Source organism: Bemisia tabaci, chromosome 9, assembly GCF_918797505.1.
Source record: "Bemisia tabaci chromosome 9, PGI_BMITA_v3".
NCBI lineage: Eukaryota > Metazoa > Arthropoda > Insecta > Hemiptera > Aleyrodidae > Bemisia > Bemisia tabaci.
In genome coordinates this window covers 19,919,797-19,938,534 of record NC_092801.1, presented here as the reverse complement: position 1 = coordinate 19,938,534, position 18,738 = coordinate 19,919,797, and the positions used below count along the sequence as shown (strand labels likewise).

Here is an 18,738-nt window from a genome sequence, read left to right as displayed (position 1 = left end):
TTAAAAATATAGGGTGTTTTCAAAAAAGATTTCATCAAAAATCGATATTTGCAACTCGGCCTCATCTATGAATTATATGTATTTTTAGGGCTGATTGAGCATCACTTCCAGGTGCAGAGCACTCTAGATTGCTTTCTCACTTCTCTCCTTTACGAAATCATGGGTAATTTAGACTCGACAGCTGATCTTCTATCAATCCTTAGAGTATTTTGAAGATCAGGCTTCGATCGAAAACGATCGGTTTTGGATGAGGTTTTATGCTGCAATAGAGCTCTTGTATGTGTGGGGGATTTGCGATTTAAGTTATTTTTCTCCTCAGAAATGCACACGACAATAAAAACACATTAAAGACAAAACAAATGAGTTTACAAGGCTAAAGAAATCTAATAAACAAACCAGGACGTTTCGGGCCAGTTACATGCCCATTCTCAACTGGAACAAAAGCTAAAATATTAAAAATTAAAACGAGAAAATAAGTATCAGAGTTTGCACTAATTCGACCTACCTCGATCAGTTGCATGCTCATTTTCTTGTTTTGATTTTTACTATTTTAGCTTTTTTTCCAGTTGAGAATGGGCATGTAATTGGCCCGAAACATTCTGGTTGGTTTATTCGATTTCTTCACCGGGCTGCCACGGAATTTGGAAAATGACATTCCCTGATACATTTTAATGAAATTCCCTGACGATTGAAGATATGGCAAATGGTTAAGAAGACACAATTGAAAATGGTTTTCAGGCATTTGTAGTTCGAAACCTCAAGCCCATTTTAGAGCGCAAATAAAGAACAGGGTGTATTTTTTCATTTTGAAAATTCCTGATATTTTCCTGATTTATCTCGACTCCTGGCACGGTAGGCAAAAAGCAGTAAGACTTTCTCCGTTGAGAAGATTCGCGTAAGAAAAATTCCTGATAAAACGTCCAATTTTTCCGATTTTCCGGATATTTTCCTGATGCTAGACACCCTGAAGAAGATTTAACAAATTTTCCCCAACATTTCCCGGTTTTCACTGACTTTTTAAAATTCCCTGACATTTCCCAGTTTTCCCGGTACTCCCTAACCGTGGCAACCCTGTCCTTAGCCTTGTAAACCAATTGATTTTGTATTTAATGTGTTTTCATTGTTCTCCTCAGAAATTTACGGAGGTAAAATCCAACTCACCGTAAATTCCTCGTTAAAAACTTGGTGTACTGGGACGCGATGGTCTTCCCGGGCCCTCCGCTTGCAATTTTCGATTGTCTTCCGGATCTCGAGTTGGATATCCGACGGCGCGTGGCAGTGATCCCTTAAACTACCCTCGACGTAAAACTCTCCCTCCGTTTTGATGGATCCGTGACACTTGGTCTCGCCGGACTTCTCCTTGACGCACAGCCAAGTCCTCACACCGCCCTTGCTCTCCCGTAATTTCCGGTACTCGTAACCGTCCAACTGCACCAGGTCCTTCCCGTACTTTGTCTTCGAGAACGAGACCTTCCTTCGAGCCGCCATTGTCGATGGCTCCTGGGGGCGCATTGAAAGTGGGAGCTTTTTTTTATCGGAGGACCAACTCCGGACCATTCTCCATCGGTTCGGCTTTTCCGCCTCTTGTAAGGTCAGTTATTCTTGCTAGCTGGACCGCCCGGCTCCACGGATGGTCCGAAAAGCTGCAAAGGTTCAAAAATTCTACTTGATCGATTCGACAAAACCAAAATCACTTTACTTGCATAAAGGGATACGCAGGGTTGCCACGGAATTTAAAAATTTAAATTCCCTGCTGACATTTCCATAATTTCCTTGACACATTTTGGTGGGATTCCCTAACAATTGAAGATGTGACGGATGGTTCAGAGGGCATGATTGAAAATAGTTTTCAGGCAAAATTTGTTGTTCGAAATCTCAAACCCATTCTAGGAAGCAAATGAAGGTGACTTACCAAATTTTACCTGACATTTTCGTCATTTTCCCTGACACTTCCCGGTTTTCCCTGACTCTTTAAAATTCTCTGACATTTCCCGGTTTTCTCTGACTGAGGCAATCCTGTATTTTACATTGGAAAAGTCTGTTGAATCCAGAGTCCAGGCTCTTAACGAGGACAAGAAAAAATACTCTTGAATCAATCGGATTTTTGCTCAAATCAAAAGCGGATCCTCTTAAATTAAGAGGGAGTCGAATCCGATAGAATAAACAGTATTTTTTCTCACCAACAATTTTAAGAGTCAGGAGACTGAGTCCACGATACATAATTTGTATAAATTACTTTTTCGAGTACAATCGAAAAAGTAATCAGTAAGCCAGCAGAATTTGCTCAGTATTTGAGTGTTTGTTCACTTCCGGAATTTATTTACTTCCATTAATGATCCCGATCCGATTCAAATCTGTCAAGAAGGCGCGGAGCTGCTACTGAAGACTTGAGTTGGGTTAGGTTAGGTCACGCAACTAAATCAACTCCGCGGTAATGCGGGAGGTGTCGCACGAAAATGAAGGCGCGCAGCGCGCCACAGCTGGGTTGCGCAGATATCTTCTGCAGCTACAAGTCGCAATTCGACGGCGTGAGTTCGCAATTCTTCATCTTTAAATTTTCCCTAACATATTCGTCATTTTCGCCCTTTTCCCTGACTAGTTCGTCATTTTCCCTGATATTTCTCGCGCGGTTTTCCCATATTTCCTGAAATTTCTCGATTTTCTCTGACTGGCAACCCTGTAGGAGGATATTTTGCTTAATCTCCTCTGAAAAATGAAAACTAGTCGGAGATTTTGAAACATTGCAGTGTAGATACGAACTTTTTGATTTTACAGATCCATTTTAACGGGCACTCGGTGAACCGGTAAAATTTTAACCTCCGGTGAAAATTTTTCTACCGAAAATCCCCATCAAAACCGAAAATACCGTTCGGGCAACGAATGGTCAAAATTAAAATCAAAGTGATCAAAAAACAGCAATTGAAGTTTTGCTTTGTCGGAATGTCGGGAGGTTAAATCTGCCGTGTTAAGGAAGAACGCCGATGAACCTTCCGACGCTGCCACATTTCCATCAATTAAACCTAAATTTACTGAGAAAATCGTTAATTTTTTTCTTGAATTTTCCAGACAATTGTGTTCACAATGGACCACTAGACAAGGTACAAATTTCAGCATTCTGATACATGTTTCTTAGCCAAAATTTCACGTAAAACAAGATACGCACAACGAAAATTACTGAAATTAACTCCTTACGAAGATATTTAATGATTCTTGGTGCGTGAATTGAAACCACCCGCTCATGAAAACTCAATGCTCTACGTCATTCACATTGCGCGCTAAACGTTTATCATGACAGTCTCTGCGATATAAAAATCTGGCAACCTCAATCTTGACGCTTTGGCTCAGCTATAGCAAATTGCTTACAGTTTGAACAACACATGGTGGGAAATTGACGTTGCTCAATAGAGAAGATTGCCGAAACCGTTGTAGTACGCGATTTGACTCACGTAGAGCTTCGAGTTTCTTGTGAGCGGGCAGTTCAAATTCCTCGTAACCAATGTGAAATAAAAACGTTAATATCTTCGTCAGGAGTTGGTTTCAGTAATTTTCGTTGCGCGAGTCGTGTTTCACGCGAAATTCTGGTCAAGAACATGTACCAGAATCCTTCAACTCGTACCTTGTCTAGTGGTCCATTTCGTCTAAAATGTCTGAAAATTTCAAGGTAAAATACGCATCATTGTTCTCAAGAATACATGTTTTATCCGGGGCAAGTTGGCAACTCACACTGAAAAAAAATTCTCGGCGTTTTTACCAAGGTCCGTTGGTATCTCACTTTTTTACCAATTATTATTGGTAATTTTATCAAGACAGACTGGTAAACTTACCTAAAAACCAGTATATTTCCTGTTTTTTTCAGGTAAGAATACCACTTTTATTGGTAATCGATTCCCGCGCGGTAATTTTGCCATTTTATCTCGGTAATTCTACCATAGTCGATAAAAAATATTGGCGTTTTTACCAAGGTCCAGTAAAATTACCGAGAAAATTCAATAATTTTACTGAGATTTCTCGGTAAAATTACCAACTCCATAAATGGTAATTTTACCAAGAAAAAACTGGGATCAAATAGAACCCTGAATTCTTGGTAATTTTACCCTTTTCTTAGTAAATACACCGAGATTTTTTTTTCAGTGCACGAATGTTCATACGGCGCTCTTCCTTAGCACGGCAAAAACGTCAGAAGGTGACAGGACCAGGTTGATACCGACACATTTCGTCACAAGCTCACCAGTCACCACGGGTGGAGATCTCGGACAAGTCGCAGGTGATCTTGGTTCTTGACTCACCGCTCGGCTCGCGGGAGAAAGTTGCTGATTGGCTGAGATGGCTGATCGTTACCATGCCCGCAGCTTCCGGCTGTCGGAGCGGCGGCATCTCGGCCAATCAGCGCCTTGCTCTCCTCTGTGTGTCATGTCAACCGGTGAGTCAAGATCACTGACTGTGATGACTCCTTAAGATAAACGGAACGGACCAACACTCAAAGCTAAGGCTGCAGGCTCTTAGGGAGTCTGGGATCGGGCACTCACACCTCTAAACGAGGCAACAATGGAGATGTTGCATATGTGAGGAATTTGAGATTTGACTGTTGATTCTTATGTAAAAGTTCGCGAGAAACACGATGGTGCCACTGGTTTTCTCTGAAATCAATTCCCAAGCTCAAAAAAAGCTCTCTAGTCGAGGCAAAATGGAGGGGATATCCCACGCTACCCTGAGAGTCCACCTCTACATCAGAACAAACTCTCCATGCAAGGATAGGGAGCAAATATATTAGCAGGGATGCCGTGTTTTCAGTTTTGGAGTCCCCAAATAAGGTGGCAACCCTGCTAATGTATTTGCTCCCTATTTTTGCAAAGAGAGTTTGTCTTGATGTAGAGGTGGACTCTCGGAATAGCGTGGGATTTCCCCTCCATTTTGGCCTCAACTTGAGAGCTTTTTTTGAGATTGGGAGTTGATTTCAGAGAATACCAATGGCACCATCGTGTTTCTCGCGAACTTTTATCTAAGAATCAACAGTCAAATCGCAAATCCCTTTCACATGCAACATCTCCATTGAGGATTTTTGGGTAAAAGGGCGCGTGATGCTTGCAGTGCTGCTACCCTGTACCCCACCAGTTAAGCCTCTGAGGGCTACGACGAGACCATCAAAATCGGATTTTTGGGGCCCAGTATTCGAAACTCACAGGTGCCAAAACGCCAAATGCGCCTAAAACATGAGGGCTCTGCGCCAACGTGACCCCTAAGAATATCACCACCCCCCCCCCCCTTCAAGAAAATCCGAGTTTTTCTATTAAGTGATTTTTCGAAATTTCGACGCACGGCACCGTAATATAAGTTTTCCCGAAATGCTGCGTGATATATAGGCAACAAGTCAACTTGGCCCCTGAAAAATCATCAATGGCCCTTAAAAATCGACCTTGATGGGCCACAAGGCTTCTGAAACTCGAAGGTGAGTTTTGAATACTGCTGGGACTAATTCCTTCAAAACACGTACTTTTCCCCAAGAATTCTACGTCAGTTCAACGACCTCAGGGTGTCTACTAACAATAAAACAGGCTGGTCAGAAATAAGTACTTTTACAGTACTTTTTCAGTACATTCTCAAGAAATTCAGTACCTCCCCCAACAGAAAAATTCCGTATTTTTTCAGTACCACCATTTGACGAAATTCGAAAAATTTCAAAAATTTGAAATTGCGACAAAAATGACAAAGACTTTAAAAAATTCCGGACCTTTTTGCGGAATTTTCGCACTTTTTCAGTACTTCCGGACCGCCCTTAAGAAATCAACACTATTTCGTAGACGCCCTGGTGACCTGGTACATTGTGGGAGGGGCGCTCTGTCCTCCATTTTTAGGGGACAGAATTTTGGACAAAAATCTCCGGATTTCTTGGTTTTTGGCTCGGGGCCCTATTAAAGAAACAAACAAGTTCACGAAAAAACGGATGATAGGGTGACATTTCGTCGAAAACCGAAGAAAGTGAGAGAAGATCTGCGAGGAATGCAAGTTTGAGGATTCATGACGGTAAACGTGCGTAACGCACAGTACTCATATACTGCCGTGCTGAGGAAGAACGCCGTATGAACTTTCAGGCGTTGCCAAATTTCTTTTGGTAAAATTTTCATTTTTGAGAAAAATTATGAATATTTCTCCTTGAAATTTTCAGGAATTTTAGGTGAAATTGCGAACAAAATTATCTGAAAAATTGGAAGAAGAATATTCATCAGTTTACCAGGAAATTCGTCTATTATCAGAGGAAATTTGGCCACGTTTGAAGGTTCACACGGCGTTTTACCTTAGCACGGCAGTATAGCCATCGACAGGGCCTGATTTACCTTCTTGCCGCCCATGGGCCGCCTGTATTTTGCCGCCCCTTCTCATTCGTTTTGAAACATCCGTACAAACCATCAAGTGAACGTGCCGGAGGAGGAGGGGTACATAAGACGCGTTTACTCGCGTTGGGCACATTTTTTGTGAAAGCCCTGTCAACACTAGTAAAAGTTCACGTAACTTCGCGCAAAAATTCATTTCCGTAAACCGATCTCTGTATGAACGATGCCTTTCATTTTTAAAAAAGAACGAAAAAATTATGAATAAGAATAAACATGAATGTGGTCTAATGATTTTAATTTCCGCCACCGCGCCGACCGCACTGTGTTTGGCGCAATGCGAGAAGTATCCCTACAGTCTTGTAGGCGCTATGCGTTTCACGCTGACCGCTGCTAACCGAGTGACCGCACTGTTTTTGACGCAATGCGTGAAGTATCCATGCAGTCTTATAGGCACTATGAGTTTCACGCCAACCGCTGCTGACTGCACTACGATTGACGCAATGCGTGAAGTATTCATGGAGTCTTGTAGGCGCTAATATGTGTTTCATGCTGGCAGGTGCGCCGATAGGGCTTCTCCTTTCCGTCCCAAGTTTCTTCATCATTTCTCTCTGCGCCGCGCCGCTCCAGGTCCAATTGCATGTTTGATTTCTCTCTCAACTAGACTAATAAAAGGCGCTGTCTCGTGTATCACCGAAAGATGAACAAATTAGAAATTACTATACTTTAACTCTCAGGAAATGAGAGATTTTTTCGCCTTTTCTCATTTGTATTTTTTTTTTCTGAATCAGATTTTTTTCTTGATCCCTGCATTTGAAAAAATTACATCATTTGCCGCCTCCTAAATTTGCCGCCATGGGCCGCGGCCCATGTGGCTGCCCCCTTAATCCGGCCCTGGCCATCGATGCTACGATACAATCGTAAGAAAAAGCTAGATCGAGTTGCGCTGGTCAGACATAAAACAAAAAGTGACGAGAATCACAGTTTTTTAAGGTTTATACATACACATATATCACATACATAAATACAGATAAAACCACTATTATCGAGAACCAAACCCTTCTACACCACAGTAATACACATACAAAAAACCCGCGGAGCAAGACAAGACAATTATCAAAGTATTTTTATACACGTAATAACTACGAATGTGGGGATCCGTCGTTCGTTAAGCACGCGTTTGATTCACTTTGGCATAAATATACTCATTTTTGCGGGGGCGTCGGGGGGGGGGGGGGGGGCGCTCATTTTTGTGCATTCTTGGCTATGGTTCTATGGCTTCTTTGGTCTGGTACTGGCAGCGATATTTTTCTGGTGTTTTTCGTGTTCGAAAGGAGGCTGCCCTTTTGAGCCCTAGGAGCTCCATATTTCGGCATATCCGTACTCTCCCTCATATAGGTAATAATCTATAACAGATAGCATACTCGCAGAGTTGCTATGACATGTGTCAATGGAGTTGTTGCAAGTGTGAGGAATTTGCGATTTGACTGTTGATTCTTACGTAAAAGTTCACGAGAAACACGATGGTACCACTGGTTTTCTCTGAAATCAACTCCCAAGCTCAAAAAAAGCTCTCAAGTTGAGGCCAAAATGGAGGGGATGTCCCACGCTATCCTGAGAGTCCACCTCTACATCAAGACAAACTCTCCGTTCAAAGATAGGGAGCAAATACATTGACAGGGCTGCCACTTTATTTGGGGACTCTAAAACTGAAAACACGGCATCACTGCTAATGTATTTGCTCCCTATCTTTGCATGGAGAGTTTGTCTTGATGTGTAGAGGTGGACTCTCAGGATAGCGTGGGATATCCTCTCCATTTTGGCCTCAAGTTGAGAGCTTTTTTTGAGCCTGGGAGTTAACACAAGAGAAAACCAGTGGCACCATTGGGTTTCTCGCGAACTTTTACATAAGAATCAGCAGTCAAATCGCAAATTCCTCACACATGCAACATCTCCATTTTCTACTTTCGAAAAAAGCTGAGTCTTAGCGTCCAGCCCACGCAGCAACCAGGGGCTTCAAAGAGGCTCATCGATGGAAATGTTGACTGTTTCCTTTCAAAGACCAACGATCTTTAAAGGTAACTGATGTGTTCGGGACACATCACAGAGCAGGCGTCGAAATATTCAATGAATTTCGTGCTGACATGGCTGAGAAATTGAAGAATTACTGCCAGTTCGAGAGCCCCAGTTTGAACGTGGGCTGGGCGCTTAAAGTGCGGCGGGTACACCTGCGAGTTACAAGCGCTTGTTGAAAGTAAAACACCAACAGGAAACCAGGATTTCGATCGCTCCACGTCGAGATATCTATATCCTCCATGCCTATTGGTGTTCATGATTTGAAGGAGGGACGCACGGAGGGAGGTAGCACAAACATGAATGAAAAAGCTCCGATGTCACAATGTTAAAACGAAGGTGATAATGCCGGAATCACACGCTGGATTTGGCAGCTAAATATGGAAGTCAACAGTCATCGCTCAGCAGCTGAAATTTCGCATACTCGAGTTATTTTCATCCAGATGTGTTTTTGAGTACCCGTATAGCCCTGCATAGACGATCAAATTCCGAACCAATTCCGATCAAAGCAGACATGCTGATGACTGGTGGTCACCATCTACCATCAAATTTTGACGGGCCGCACTTTTTTGTTCAAAGTAAGATCAGAACGGAGTGCCACCATTCATCATTTCCTTTCCTGCCTCGGGAAACATTTCTGCCAAGTTTTCATTTTAAAATGAAGCAAATTAATGAGTTTAAGACTGATGACTCCCGACACTTTGATGCTACTTTGATCGGAATTGGTTCGGGAATTTGATCGTCTATCGAGGTCTTTACAGGTACTCTAATGTGTATCAAATCTATTCGAATAGTTCAGACAAATCCGCCATTGGCCGATGGTCGCTCAGAACCGTTGCTGAATTTTGCGCGAAACGCGCATCGGGCCGATGACTTCCACATTGAAGCCACATTCAGCGTGTAATTGCGGCATGAAGCTAGCATGCAATGAAAGATGAATCTCTTGTTACTTACTGACGTCACTCAGTCCTAAATTAAGCCCCACGGCTTCATCGGTGCCACCAGCCGCCATGGTGCTTAATGCTACTTGCGAGGTGGTTAGAGAAACCGCGGGCCGGTCTGAAATGATCAAACCGAGTTTCAAGGATACGACCACACAAACACATACACAAACATGAAACGTATAAGGAGCAGCACCCCTGATCTGGACATTCAAGTCGTGACTCACATCAAAGGATATACTCAAGGAATGTGAGATATGAGCGCGACTCAAATCGAAACGAAGGTAGCTTGAATATTCTGCCACCAAATTTGATAGATTGTATGGTACAGGGTTGCCACAGAATTTGGAAAATGAAATTCCCTGACATTTCCCTAATTTCCCTGACACAATTTGGAGAAATCTCCTGAAAATCGAGGAAATGGCAGATGGTTCGGAAGACATAATTGAAAATGGTTTTCAGGCAAAATTTTTCGTTCAAAACCTCCAACCCATTCTACAAGGCAAATAACAGTGATTTAACAAATTTTCCCTGACAATTTCGTCATTTTCCCTGACATTTCCCGGTTTACCCTGGCTTCTTAAAATTCTCTGACATTTACCGGTATTTCCTGACTGTGGCAACCTTGATGATGTGTTGTTGAGGTGAAAATGTGACAACCATGCAGCGAATTACTGCAGCAGACTGAAAGAAAAGTTCGATAGCGATAGCTGAATGCACTATGGGTTCCGTATCGAAAGAAGTACTCGGTTGGTCAAAACAAAATTTCAGTTCGAGGGGCCGAACTTCTCTCAGAGTTTGGCTCAGTCAAAAAGTTTGGTCTCGTGGACCGAATGGTTGGTTTCATAAATCGAAAGTTCGGCTCAAACGATCGAACTTTTTTTTCAGTGGGTTGAATCCGAACACTTCTCCGATCCGAATCAGGAGTCATTCGAGAGGGGCAAAGATACAATCCCATTTGACAGTCAAAAGAATTTTTCAGACAAAAAAAATAATTTTTTTCAATAATTTTTCACGTAAATTTCGAAAGGATTAAAATTTTACTTCAAAAAGAGTCAAAAGGATTTCCTAAAACGAACGTGTAATATACTTCAACAGTTTTGTAAGAGGTATTGAGAATTTCTTTTAAAGATCATCGCTACCAAGGTAGTGGCTTTTTGTTGAATCAATATTTTTATCATGAGCTGGGAGCTCCAGCTTGACATCCGTCTCAGGATGAAAAGAATAAGCAGGGTTGCCAATTCGTTGTCTTCCGGACGAAGGAACGTAACTCCATTCCAATGTTGCCAAATTGACTCGAACAATTAATTTATTTTACGAAGTATACCTGTGCAATTTTTATCATCAATTTGTCTGTTTTTTGCGTGAAATCTAAAGAAAAATCAGCGAAATTTTCAGTTAATAATGCTCAAGATTCTCCCAGTAAAAAAGCAACCTTCGCGGGGGTGTTTGGCATCAATGTAATTAAGATACGTTCTTTCGTGATAGAGACGACGAATTATTATCGACCGCGCGGTCTTGACCAAATTGGGGAAATGCCTCAAAATTGTGGAGGCTGAGAGAAGAGGGAGAGAGAAAAAATTATTTTTTACTTTTTCTTGTTTGAAGGTTTTTAGATTTTTGGCTCTTGTGAAATAATGCGACTTTAGCACACCGCATAAAAGGATCAAAAAATTTAATAACATTATCTTCAGCGCGTTGTGTTGAAAACTGCTGCAGAAAATTGCGGAGGCCTAAAACAACTTGCACCCCTGGAATAAAGGAGCACTGCCGTGCTGAGGAAAAACGCCGTATGAACATTCGAGAATTGCCAAATTTCCTGGCATAAAATGTTTGTTTTTGAGGAAAGTTATGAATATTTTTACTTGAAATTTTCAGGAACTTCAGGTGACATTGCAAACAAAATTATCTGAGAGATTGAAAGACAAATATTCACACATTTTCCCGGAAATTCGGCATTTACCAAAGAAAATTTGGCAACGCCTAAAGGTTCGTACGGCGTTTTTCCTTAGCACGGCAGTGTGAGTGTAAGACTTTATGAGCAATTGAGCAAAATAAAAGCGAGGAGACCCCAGTCCCCAGTGCGAGGACAGAAATCGAACCGATTATTTTCCAAATCAAGTAAACGCCAATCTCTATTTCGGTAGTAGAGGGGTTATAATAGCTTTGTTTTCTCTGGTATAATCAATCATGTCTGATTTCAAAATAGCCTTCTAAAAGAACAGATATTTTTTGGAATTCGAAGATTGTCGACGGCATTTGCAAATTTGGCGCTTACGTGATTTAGAAAATAATCGGCTCAACTAATGTGGGATGAATATGAATTGGCTGAGTGAAATATTATACCGGCGTGCGAATGAGATCCGATGAAAGTACTCAAAGCTGTGCCACAAAGGGAAGACATTCACTCACTTTCCATAGTTTTTAGCAAAATCACACGGAAAGCTCATTTTGAAAGACTGTAAATTTTTTTTCCTATCCCTGACTGTTCCCTGTTTCTCCGCGACTCCAAAATTGTCGACCTAACACCCCCCCCCCCTTTCCTCAGGGGTACAGAATGTTCACGAACCAACGACCGATCGGTTGTTTGCAAACTGCGTAGGCTGCGACTTGGCATGACGGATAATATAAAATGTATTACATTTTGGTCAAAATGCGCTCCATTTTTGCGTAGGTGCCCCTTCCTAAAGGTAGTACGCGCGCTCCTCTGCGCATTTACAAATTGCGTGCGCCTCGGGAGTAGCGCGATTCCAGTGGCGTGGCGTGCTTTGCGATCTATCGATATTTCCCCATTGGAAGCTTTAGTTGGACGCAATGCGTGAAGTATTCACGCAGTCTTGTAGGCGCTATGCGTTTCACGCTGACCGCACTGTGTTTGGCGCAATGCGTGAAGTATTCATGCATTCTTGTAGGCGCTATCCGTTTCATGCTAAGCGCAATGACTGCACTGTGTTTGATGCAATGCGTGAAGTATTCGTGCAGTCTTGTAGGCGCTGATATGTGTTACATGCCGATCGCCGCGCCGATGGCTTCTCCTTTTCATCTCAAGACCTCGTCATCATTTCTCTCTCAGTCGCGCCGTTCCTGGCCAAATTGCGTGTTAGGTCTCTCTCTTAACTCGATTAATTTAAGGTGCTGTCTCTTGTATCACCGAAAGACGACAAAATTAGAAATTACTATACTCTCAGGAAATGTGAGATTTTGTATGTAATTTTTTTTCTAAATCCGATTCTTTTTATATCTACATTTTAAAAAAATTGCAAAATTTGCCGCCATGGCCTTAATCCGGCCCTGAGTTTCAATATATTTCATGAAATTTCACGCGTATGAATTTCATGAAATTTTCCATCTCTGGAGCCACCCTGATAATCGATCCTTTTCCATGGGTTTAAGTGGTAGATCAATCGATATATCGCAAAGCACGCCACGCCACTATGCGATTCGCGCGTCAAGAGCCGTGCGACTCTTAGATCCTGTGTTCCACTATCAAAGGAACTCATCAAATGCAAGATGGCGATTGTTCATCATCATTTGCTGTCCGCCAACTTTTGATAGCGGACTTGCGCGAAAACCAGCACACATCTCCGCCATCTTGCATTTGATGAGTTCATTTGATCACGGGCTTAGGGCTCGGGAGGACGCGACGGCGCGACGCTTGAAGTATACCTGCAGTTTGACAGGCGCTTCCCAAGATCCTTTTTAGCTCGAAGTTCGAAGTTTTGAAGATTTTTATCCGCCGGACTAAGCAGGTCCCTTTTCACGGATCCGCTCACAATGGAGATGTTGCATGTGAGAGGAATTTGCGATTTGACTGTTGATTCTTATGTAAAAGTTCGCGAGAAACACGATGGTGCCACTGGTTTTCTCTGAAATCAACTCCCAAGCTCAAAAAAAGCTCTCAAGTTGAGGCCAAAATGGAAGGGATATCCCTAGCTATCCTGAGAGTCCACCTCTACATCAAAACAAACTCTCCATGCAAAGATAGGAAGCAAATACATGGCTGCCACTTTATTTGGGGACTCTAAAACTGAAAACACGGCATCACTGCTAATGTATGTGCTCCCTATCTTTGCATGGAAAGCTTGTTCTGATGTAGAGGTGGACTCTCAGGATAGCGTGGGATATCCCCTCCATTTTGGCCTCGACTTGAGAGCTTTTTTTGAGCTTGGGCGTTGATTTCAGAGAAAACCAGTGGCACAATCGTGTTTCTCGCGAACTTTCACATAAGAATCAACAGTCAAATCGCAAATTCCTCACACATGCAACATCTCCATTATGAAGCAACAAAACATTCTTGTATATCCAAAGCAATGAAAGGGAGCTTGGTCCCTTTTCCGCTGACTCGGAGACTTTAACGCTTGAGAGGAAAAGTTAGACGAGCCGGAACGCGGGATGCAACTATTCCGTCTTCCGAATATGTGAAATTGCATATCCACAAAATGAAGGAAAACGTGATTGTCATGATACGTATCCATGTGTGGTATACAGATTGATCCAGGGTCTAACGGACATACTGCAGAAGCGTGTTCTATGGGTCAACAAAATAAAACGTTTTTCTTTTATTAAGTTTAATAAAAAAGTGCCCCCAGTCGGAACTACGCCCCTCCCCCCCCCCCACCCAAAAAAAAAAAAAAAAAATTCGGAAAGTAAACAGTTTTTCCTGAATGTTGGCAACAGTTGTGAACCAAATCCCATGAAATTTTGAACTCCTCTGTACTTTCATGCCCTGAATTCATAAATGATCTAAAAAAAATCGAAATCTCAATTTGCAACAATAAAGTCGTATTTTGACCAATAGAACACGCCCCTGCAGTCTGGCCGTTTAACCCTGGACCATCCTGTATATCGTCGATAGGCATTTTCACCTACTTGGAAGTCGAAATGGTTGTATCATGCATTTCGCCTTATCCAACTTTTCCTCTCACGTGTCAAGGGGAAGAGGGTGACAGAGAAGGGACGGTTGTCCAAGGGGTCAAAGGTGCTTTCTTAGGCACATTCAAAATTTTCTAATAAGTAAAAGGGTACAAGTCCAGAGGGGAGAGGAGGATGATACTCCCTGGCCTTATCGATCTTCCTAAATACGATCACTACTGAAAGGGCAGCTTTAAGGTTACCTTTACAATCTTTCCACATTTGGTGGCAGAATTATCTTTATCCAAGAACTAGTAAGGATGATTAAGGATGATCTGGGCCCAGATTAGGGTTGCTCCAAGACACAAAAACATAAAAACTTGTTAGTTCAGCAGTTAAATGGGAATGTAGTGATGACAGTGCCGTTGCTTAACGGACAAAGAAAAGCCTGCTAGTATACGGAAACAAGAAATTGTACTGTGTGAAATATTTAAGCTTCTGTTTACCTATACAAGTTCAAACAAGGTGGTAAGTACTTTTGCAAGACGAAAAAACCTGGTATTATAATTTTTCAGATTTTCCGTACCACAAGACTCGATGTAGAAAATAAACTTTAACCCCTCTTTTCACAAACAAATTTCTTTTTTCCGACTTCCAGATTTTGGCAGGAGAAAATAAATGACTAGTGGAACTCAAAAAAATTTATAACTGAATTTTTTTGAAAATAAGGGTTGGTTCCTTTCTGATAAACTTGGTCCAAATAGGTATGTCTGAATTTTTTCATTTCAAATCCTTATGAGCTGTTCTTTATTCTCCACAGAGATATGTTATACGTCATATTATATTGCTAGGATTTAAGAGCTTGTAGAATCTTAATTACCAATCCAATTTAGTCAAGAAACTTGGACTGACCAAAATTCATCACACTATTACACTGCTTATGATTAAAAAGGAACTGTCACTGCTCCATTCCCAAAATTGCAATCACAAATAGTACCTAAGACACACATGGAAAAAATCCAATTAAAGGAGAAAAAACAGAAGTGCAAAAAACCCAACCCGCAGATACAACCATTGTAAGAACATAAAAACATAAAATGAGAGATTCATTTTCATTCAGATCATCCTGCGACCCGATTATTGAAACTATAGGCATGACTAGGCTAGACATACTTAGCCCTATCTTAATCAAGCAATGCACCGCATTTCAATGTCTCGTCATGCTGCTTTAAACTTTCAATAATCAGCCTGCTGACTGCTAGAAGCATGAAATGAGACAAACGCACAACGCTGTGATGAGGTCAAATATTTTGGGAAAATAACTAGGGGCTGACCAGCTCATTCACTAGGCAATCTTTATCACTTAATTCACACTGTATGGAGTGTTTCTGGAATCACAAGCTGCAGCTCTCGTTAAAGTCCTAGGTGGGCAGTGAAAATTAAAGAAGCAAACCACATTTTTTGGATTGTATCATGAGCAATACATTCTTCAAATTCCATTTCAATTCATTGGCTAATTCAATAGTAACGATTTCTTAAACCAGTGGAGCAACGTTGACGGTGGAGACAGAAGCTCCGTTAGGAAGATTCTTGGCTTTTCAGCCTTACAGTTTTCTCCTCTGGTGCCAATTCTGGGTGTAAGTAAGTAATTACAAATTTCTGAAGATGGAAATCATAGAATGATGAGGATTTGGAATTATATGAAAAATTGATGATGTATTCCACCAATGAGCATCCTATGCCAAATCCTGCTCATCCATCAAATAGAGTCCAGAGGCAGGAGCTTCCTCATAGTTTGGGAGGATAAAAGTAACGTTTAAGTAACGTTTTCTTAAAAGCAGTATTCATCGGTGATACAATCTGAATGGACTAAAAATATGTTGAGGTGTGTCGATTTGAGGCTCATCAGAGCTTGACTTCTGCTACGATATCCAATGTGTAAGCTCCGTAAGCTCCAGCAGCGATTACTTTTCCAGAAGTAGTGATTAAAACTTCAAGCTGAGAAAATGCGTACACCCTGCATAATACGAAAGAGCCTCAACTCATTACCTGTCAACTGGCAAGCTAATGCAGCCATACAAATAGAGAAAGAAGCCATGCGGTAAGAAGAGTCGGTTAATGAGTTACTGATTCACTCACAGCTTCATTGGTAGAATCAACAGGTGAGGTCATAGCACCCATGATAATGAAAACCATGTTCCAGGATCAACGTAGTGAAAACAGCTACTGAAGCTTTGCAGTAGGGACTTTGAAATTTTGAATTCATGTGAGAAAAGTGAAAACTCAGATTGCGTGAGGAAATTATTTTACCCTACATGTGTTACTCATAAACAATGTCAGATATAGGTTATGGCACAAAGGCAGATAAGATCAGGAATGGGCTTCTTATCAGTTCTTGGTTCGGCATATAATACAAAAAATTGGCTTCTGATGGACGGAAAAAAGTTCAATAAGAAGTCTTAGAGGGAAAATGAGACGCAAAGTTGAATATTCGCGACTCCAAGGGACTACATGAGCCCATGTCCATTTCAGGAGATGCTCATTTCCGGGCTAACTTCGCGAATCTTATCAAAATTGACGGAAGAAAAAGACCGTAAAAGGAGAGAATCTCAGTAAACTTGAAAAAACGTTGTTTGTTACACATAAGAAACAGAGTGACAATTACCTGGGAGTTGAATATATCCATTTCAGCGGGTTAATTATATAAATAAAACAAGGAAAATAAGTCTTCAAGGTCTCGCAACGACTTGCCCGCACTCCTCCGCGCAAACACAAGAAATTATATTGCACCTCACTCACTCACACATAGAATCGAAGACAAATTAATCTCGGCACACAGACGCGAATAAAGAAATCGAAAACTGCGATGAAAAATCTTTAATTAATTATGTGATTACCGTTCGCGACGTAAGTAAATATTAGAAATAATAGCACGCAAAACGAACGTTTCCAGCCGCACGAAGCGCAGATTTCGGTGGATCTCGGATTCTGTGGAATTAGATGGGAACTGGGGTCTAGCTATTTTTGGAACTTTGGAACGAGGAAAGAAGCAGAGATCGAGGAATCTGATTGGGCGATTCTTTGGATACCGGCTCAAGAGGAGGAGTGAAGGCGACTGCTCGCGGATTCTCCGTGAAGCTTTATGAGCTTTTAAAGCGTCGATTCGCCGGGAACGGTAGTCTTCTGCGCTGGTGTGTATTGTCTGTGGTATCATGCGCGTTTACAGGCGCAACAGTTGTGACTTGCGCATCGCTCATTACAAGTTACAACACAACAAGCAAGATGATTGTCTTCCTCCGTTCAGCCGTGGCTTGCCGGCAGGGTTGCGATGATTCATGAGAAATAAAACCTTAAAATTTCACGAGAGGTATTTCATAAAATTTCACAAGAAATATTTCAAGAAATTCCAGAAGAGTACATAAAATATTGAAAAATATGAAAAATACGGAAAGATATTTTTCGAAATGAAATGCAATATTAAAATAAAGGCGACTCATTTTTGCTTGTTTGTATTTTTTAGTGCGTGTTGCATACCCAGCTCCTGAAAATATGTTATATATTTTAAGCGATTTTGTTAAAAATGCAATATTTCACAGAAATTTTCAATATTTCACAGAAATTTTCAATATTTCACAGACATTTTCAATATTTCTCAGAGATTTTAAATATTTTTCAGAAATTTTAAATATTTCATATTTTTCATTTCACCCGTGAACCTTCTGCAGCAGTAGCCAGTAGCATTGGTTTTTCTAAAATTTTTCGTTTTTCGTCCTGAAACAGAGAATTTCTACAACCCGTCTCAGATTAATTTTTCACTTTGGTTATAAGTAATTTCCAATCCAGCGCATACAGGAAAAGAGGGAAAGTAATCTGAAATGGGCTCTATCAAATCGTCGATTTGAAGTTATTGGATGTTCTTCGGGTACCCTAAATTATTCAGAATTGACCCTTTCAAGCTGCATGGTATAATGGTATCTCATTTGCCCCCGTGTAAGTAAGTCGTCACGGTTTCCGGCGTATTCGAACAGGCGTGGGATAAATCGCATCGAGCAAATAAAAAATCTCGGCAGATTTTGAATTTGCCATAAAATGAACGATGACCCGATGACAAACGACAGCTATCGATTTCTGTATCGAATGCGAAGTTGTTTTTCCCCAGAAAAGATCTTGCTTTCATTTTTCGAGATATTGCCAATATTTTTGCCAAATTGATTCTTCAGGCTCTGCGCAGGAGATAAAGTTCTTTTTTGCCGAAAAATTCAAAATCTGCCGAAATTTAGTGCTTAGCGATCGATATATCGTACGCCAGTTCGGCCACGCTAGAAACCGTGACGAAGCACCTTAAAGCGCATTTTTTTTAAAGTCCGTGGGTAGTAATCTGGATGCCGCGGATCCTATGAAAATGAAAAATCTGCGCTCAAAGCCACCACGTTTCTTGAAGAGCGCCGAATTTTTTAAAAAAATTCTCCTCTAAATTTTTGTTTTGTTTTTTTTAAATGTATGGTTTCTGGCGACATGTAATCACGAGCCTTCATATGTGCGAATCC

At 41.3% G+C, this 18,738-nt stretch overlaps 1 protein-coding gene across 4 annotated transcripts in view; it reads right to left on the bottom strand.

Annotated features, from left to right (window-relative positions):
* The window catches only part of LOC109034807 (embryonic polarity protein dorsal), a 75,864-nt gene extending 58,585 nt beyond the window's left edge, over positions 1 to 17,279 (bottom strand). Inside the window, exons 1-2 of one of the 4 annotated variants that reach the window (XM_019048158.2) lie at positions 16,857 to 17,279; positions 1,162 to 1,643 (exon numbers count right to left, since the gene is read on the bottom strand). In XM_019048158.2, coding sequence (XP_018903703.2) covers positions 1,162 to 1,557 — 396 coding nt within the window. In that variant the 5' untranslated portion in view covers positions 1,558 to 1,643; positions 16,857 to 17,279. Of the gene's footprint in view, positions 1 to 1,161; positions 1,644 to 9,353; positions 9,459 to 16,856 lie in introns of all 4 variants that reach the window. The other 3 variants (XM_019048161.2, XM_019048159.2, XM_019048162.2) reach the window with 3 other exon arrangements.
* Between the last annotated feature and the right edge of the window lie 1,459 nt (positions 17,280 to 18,738).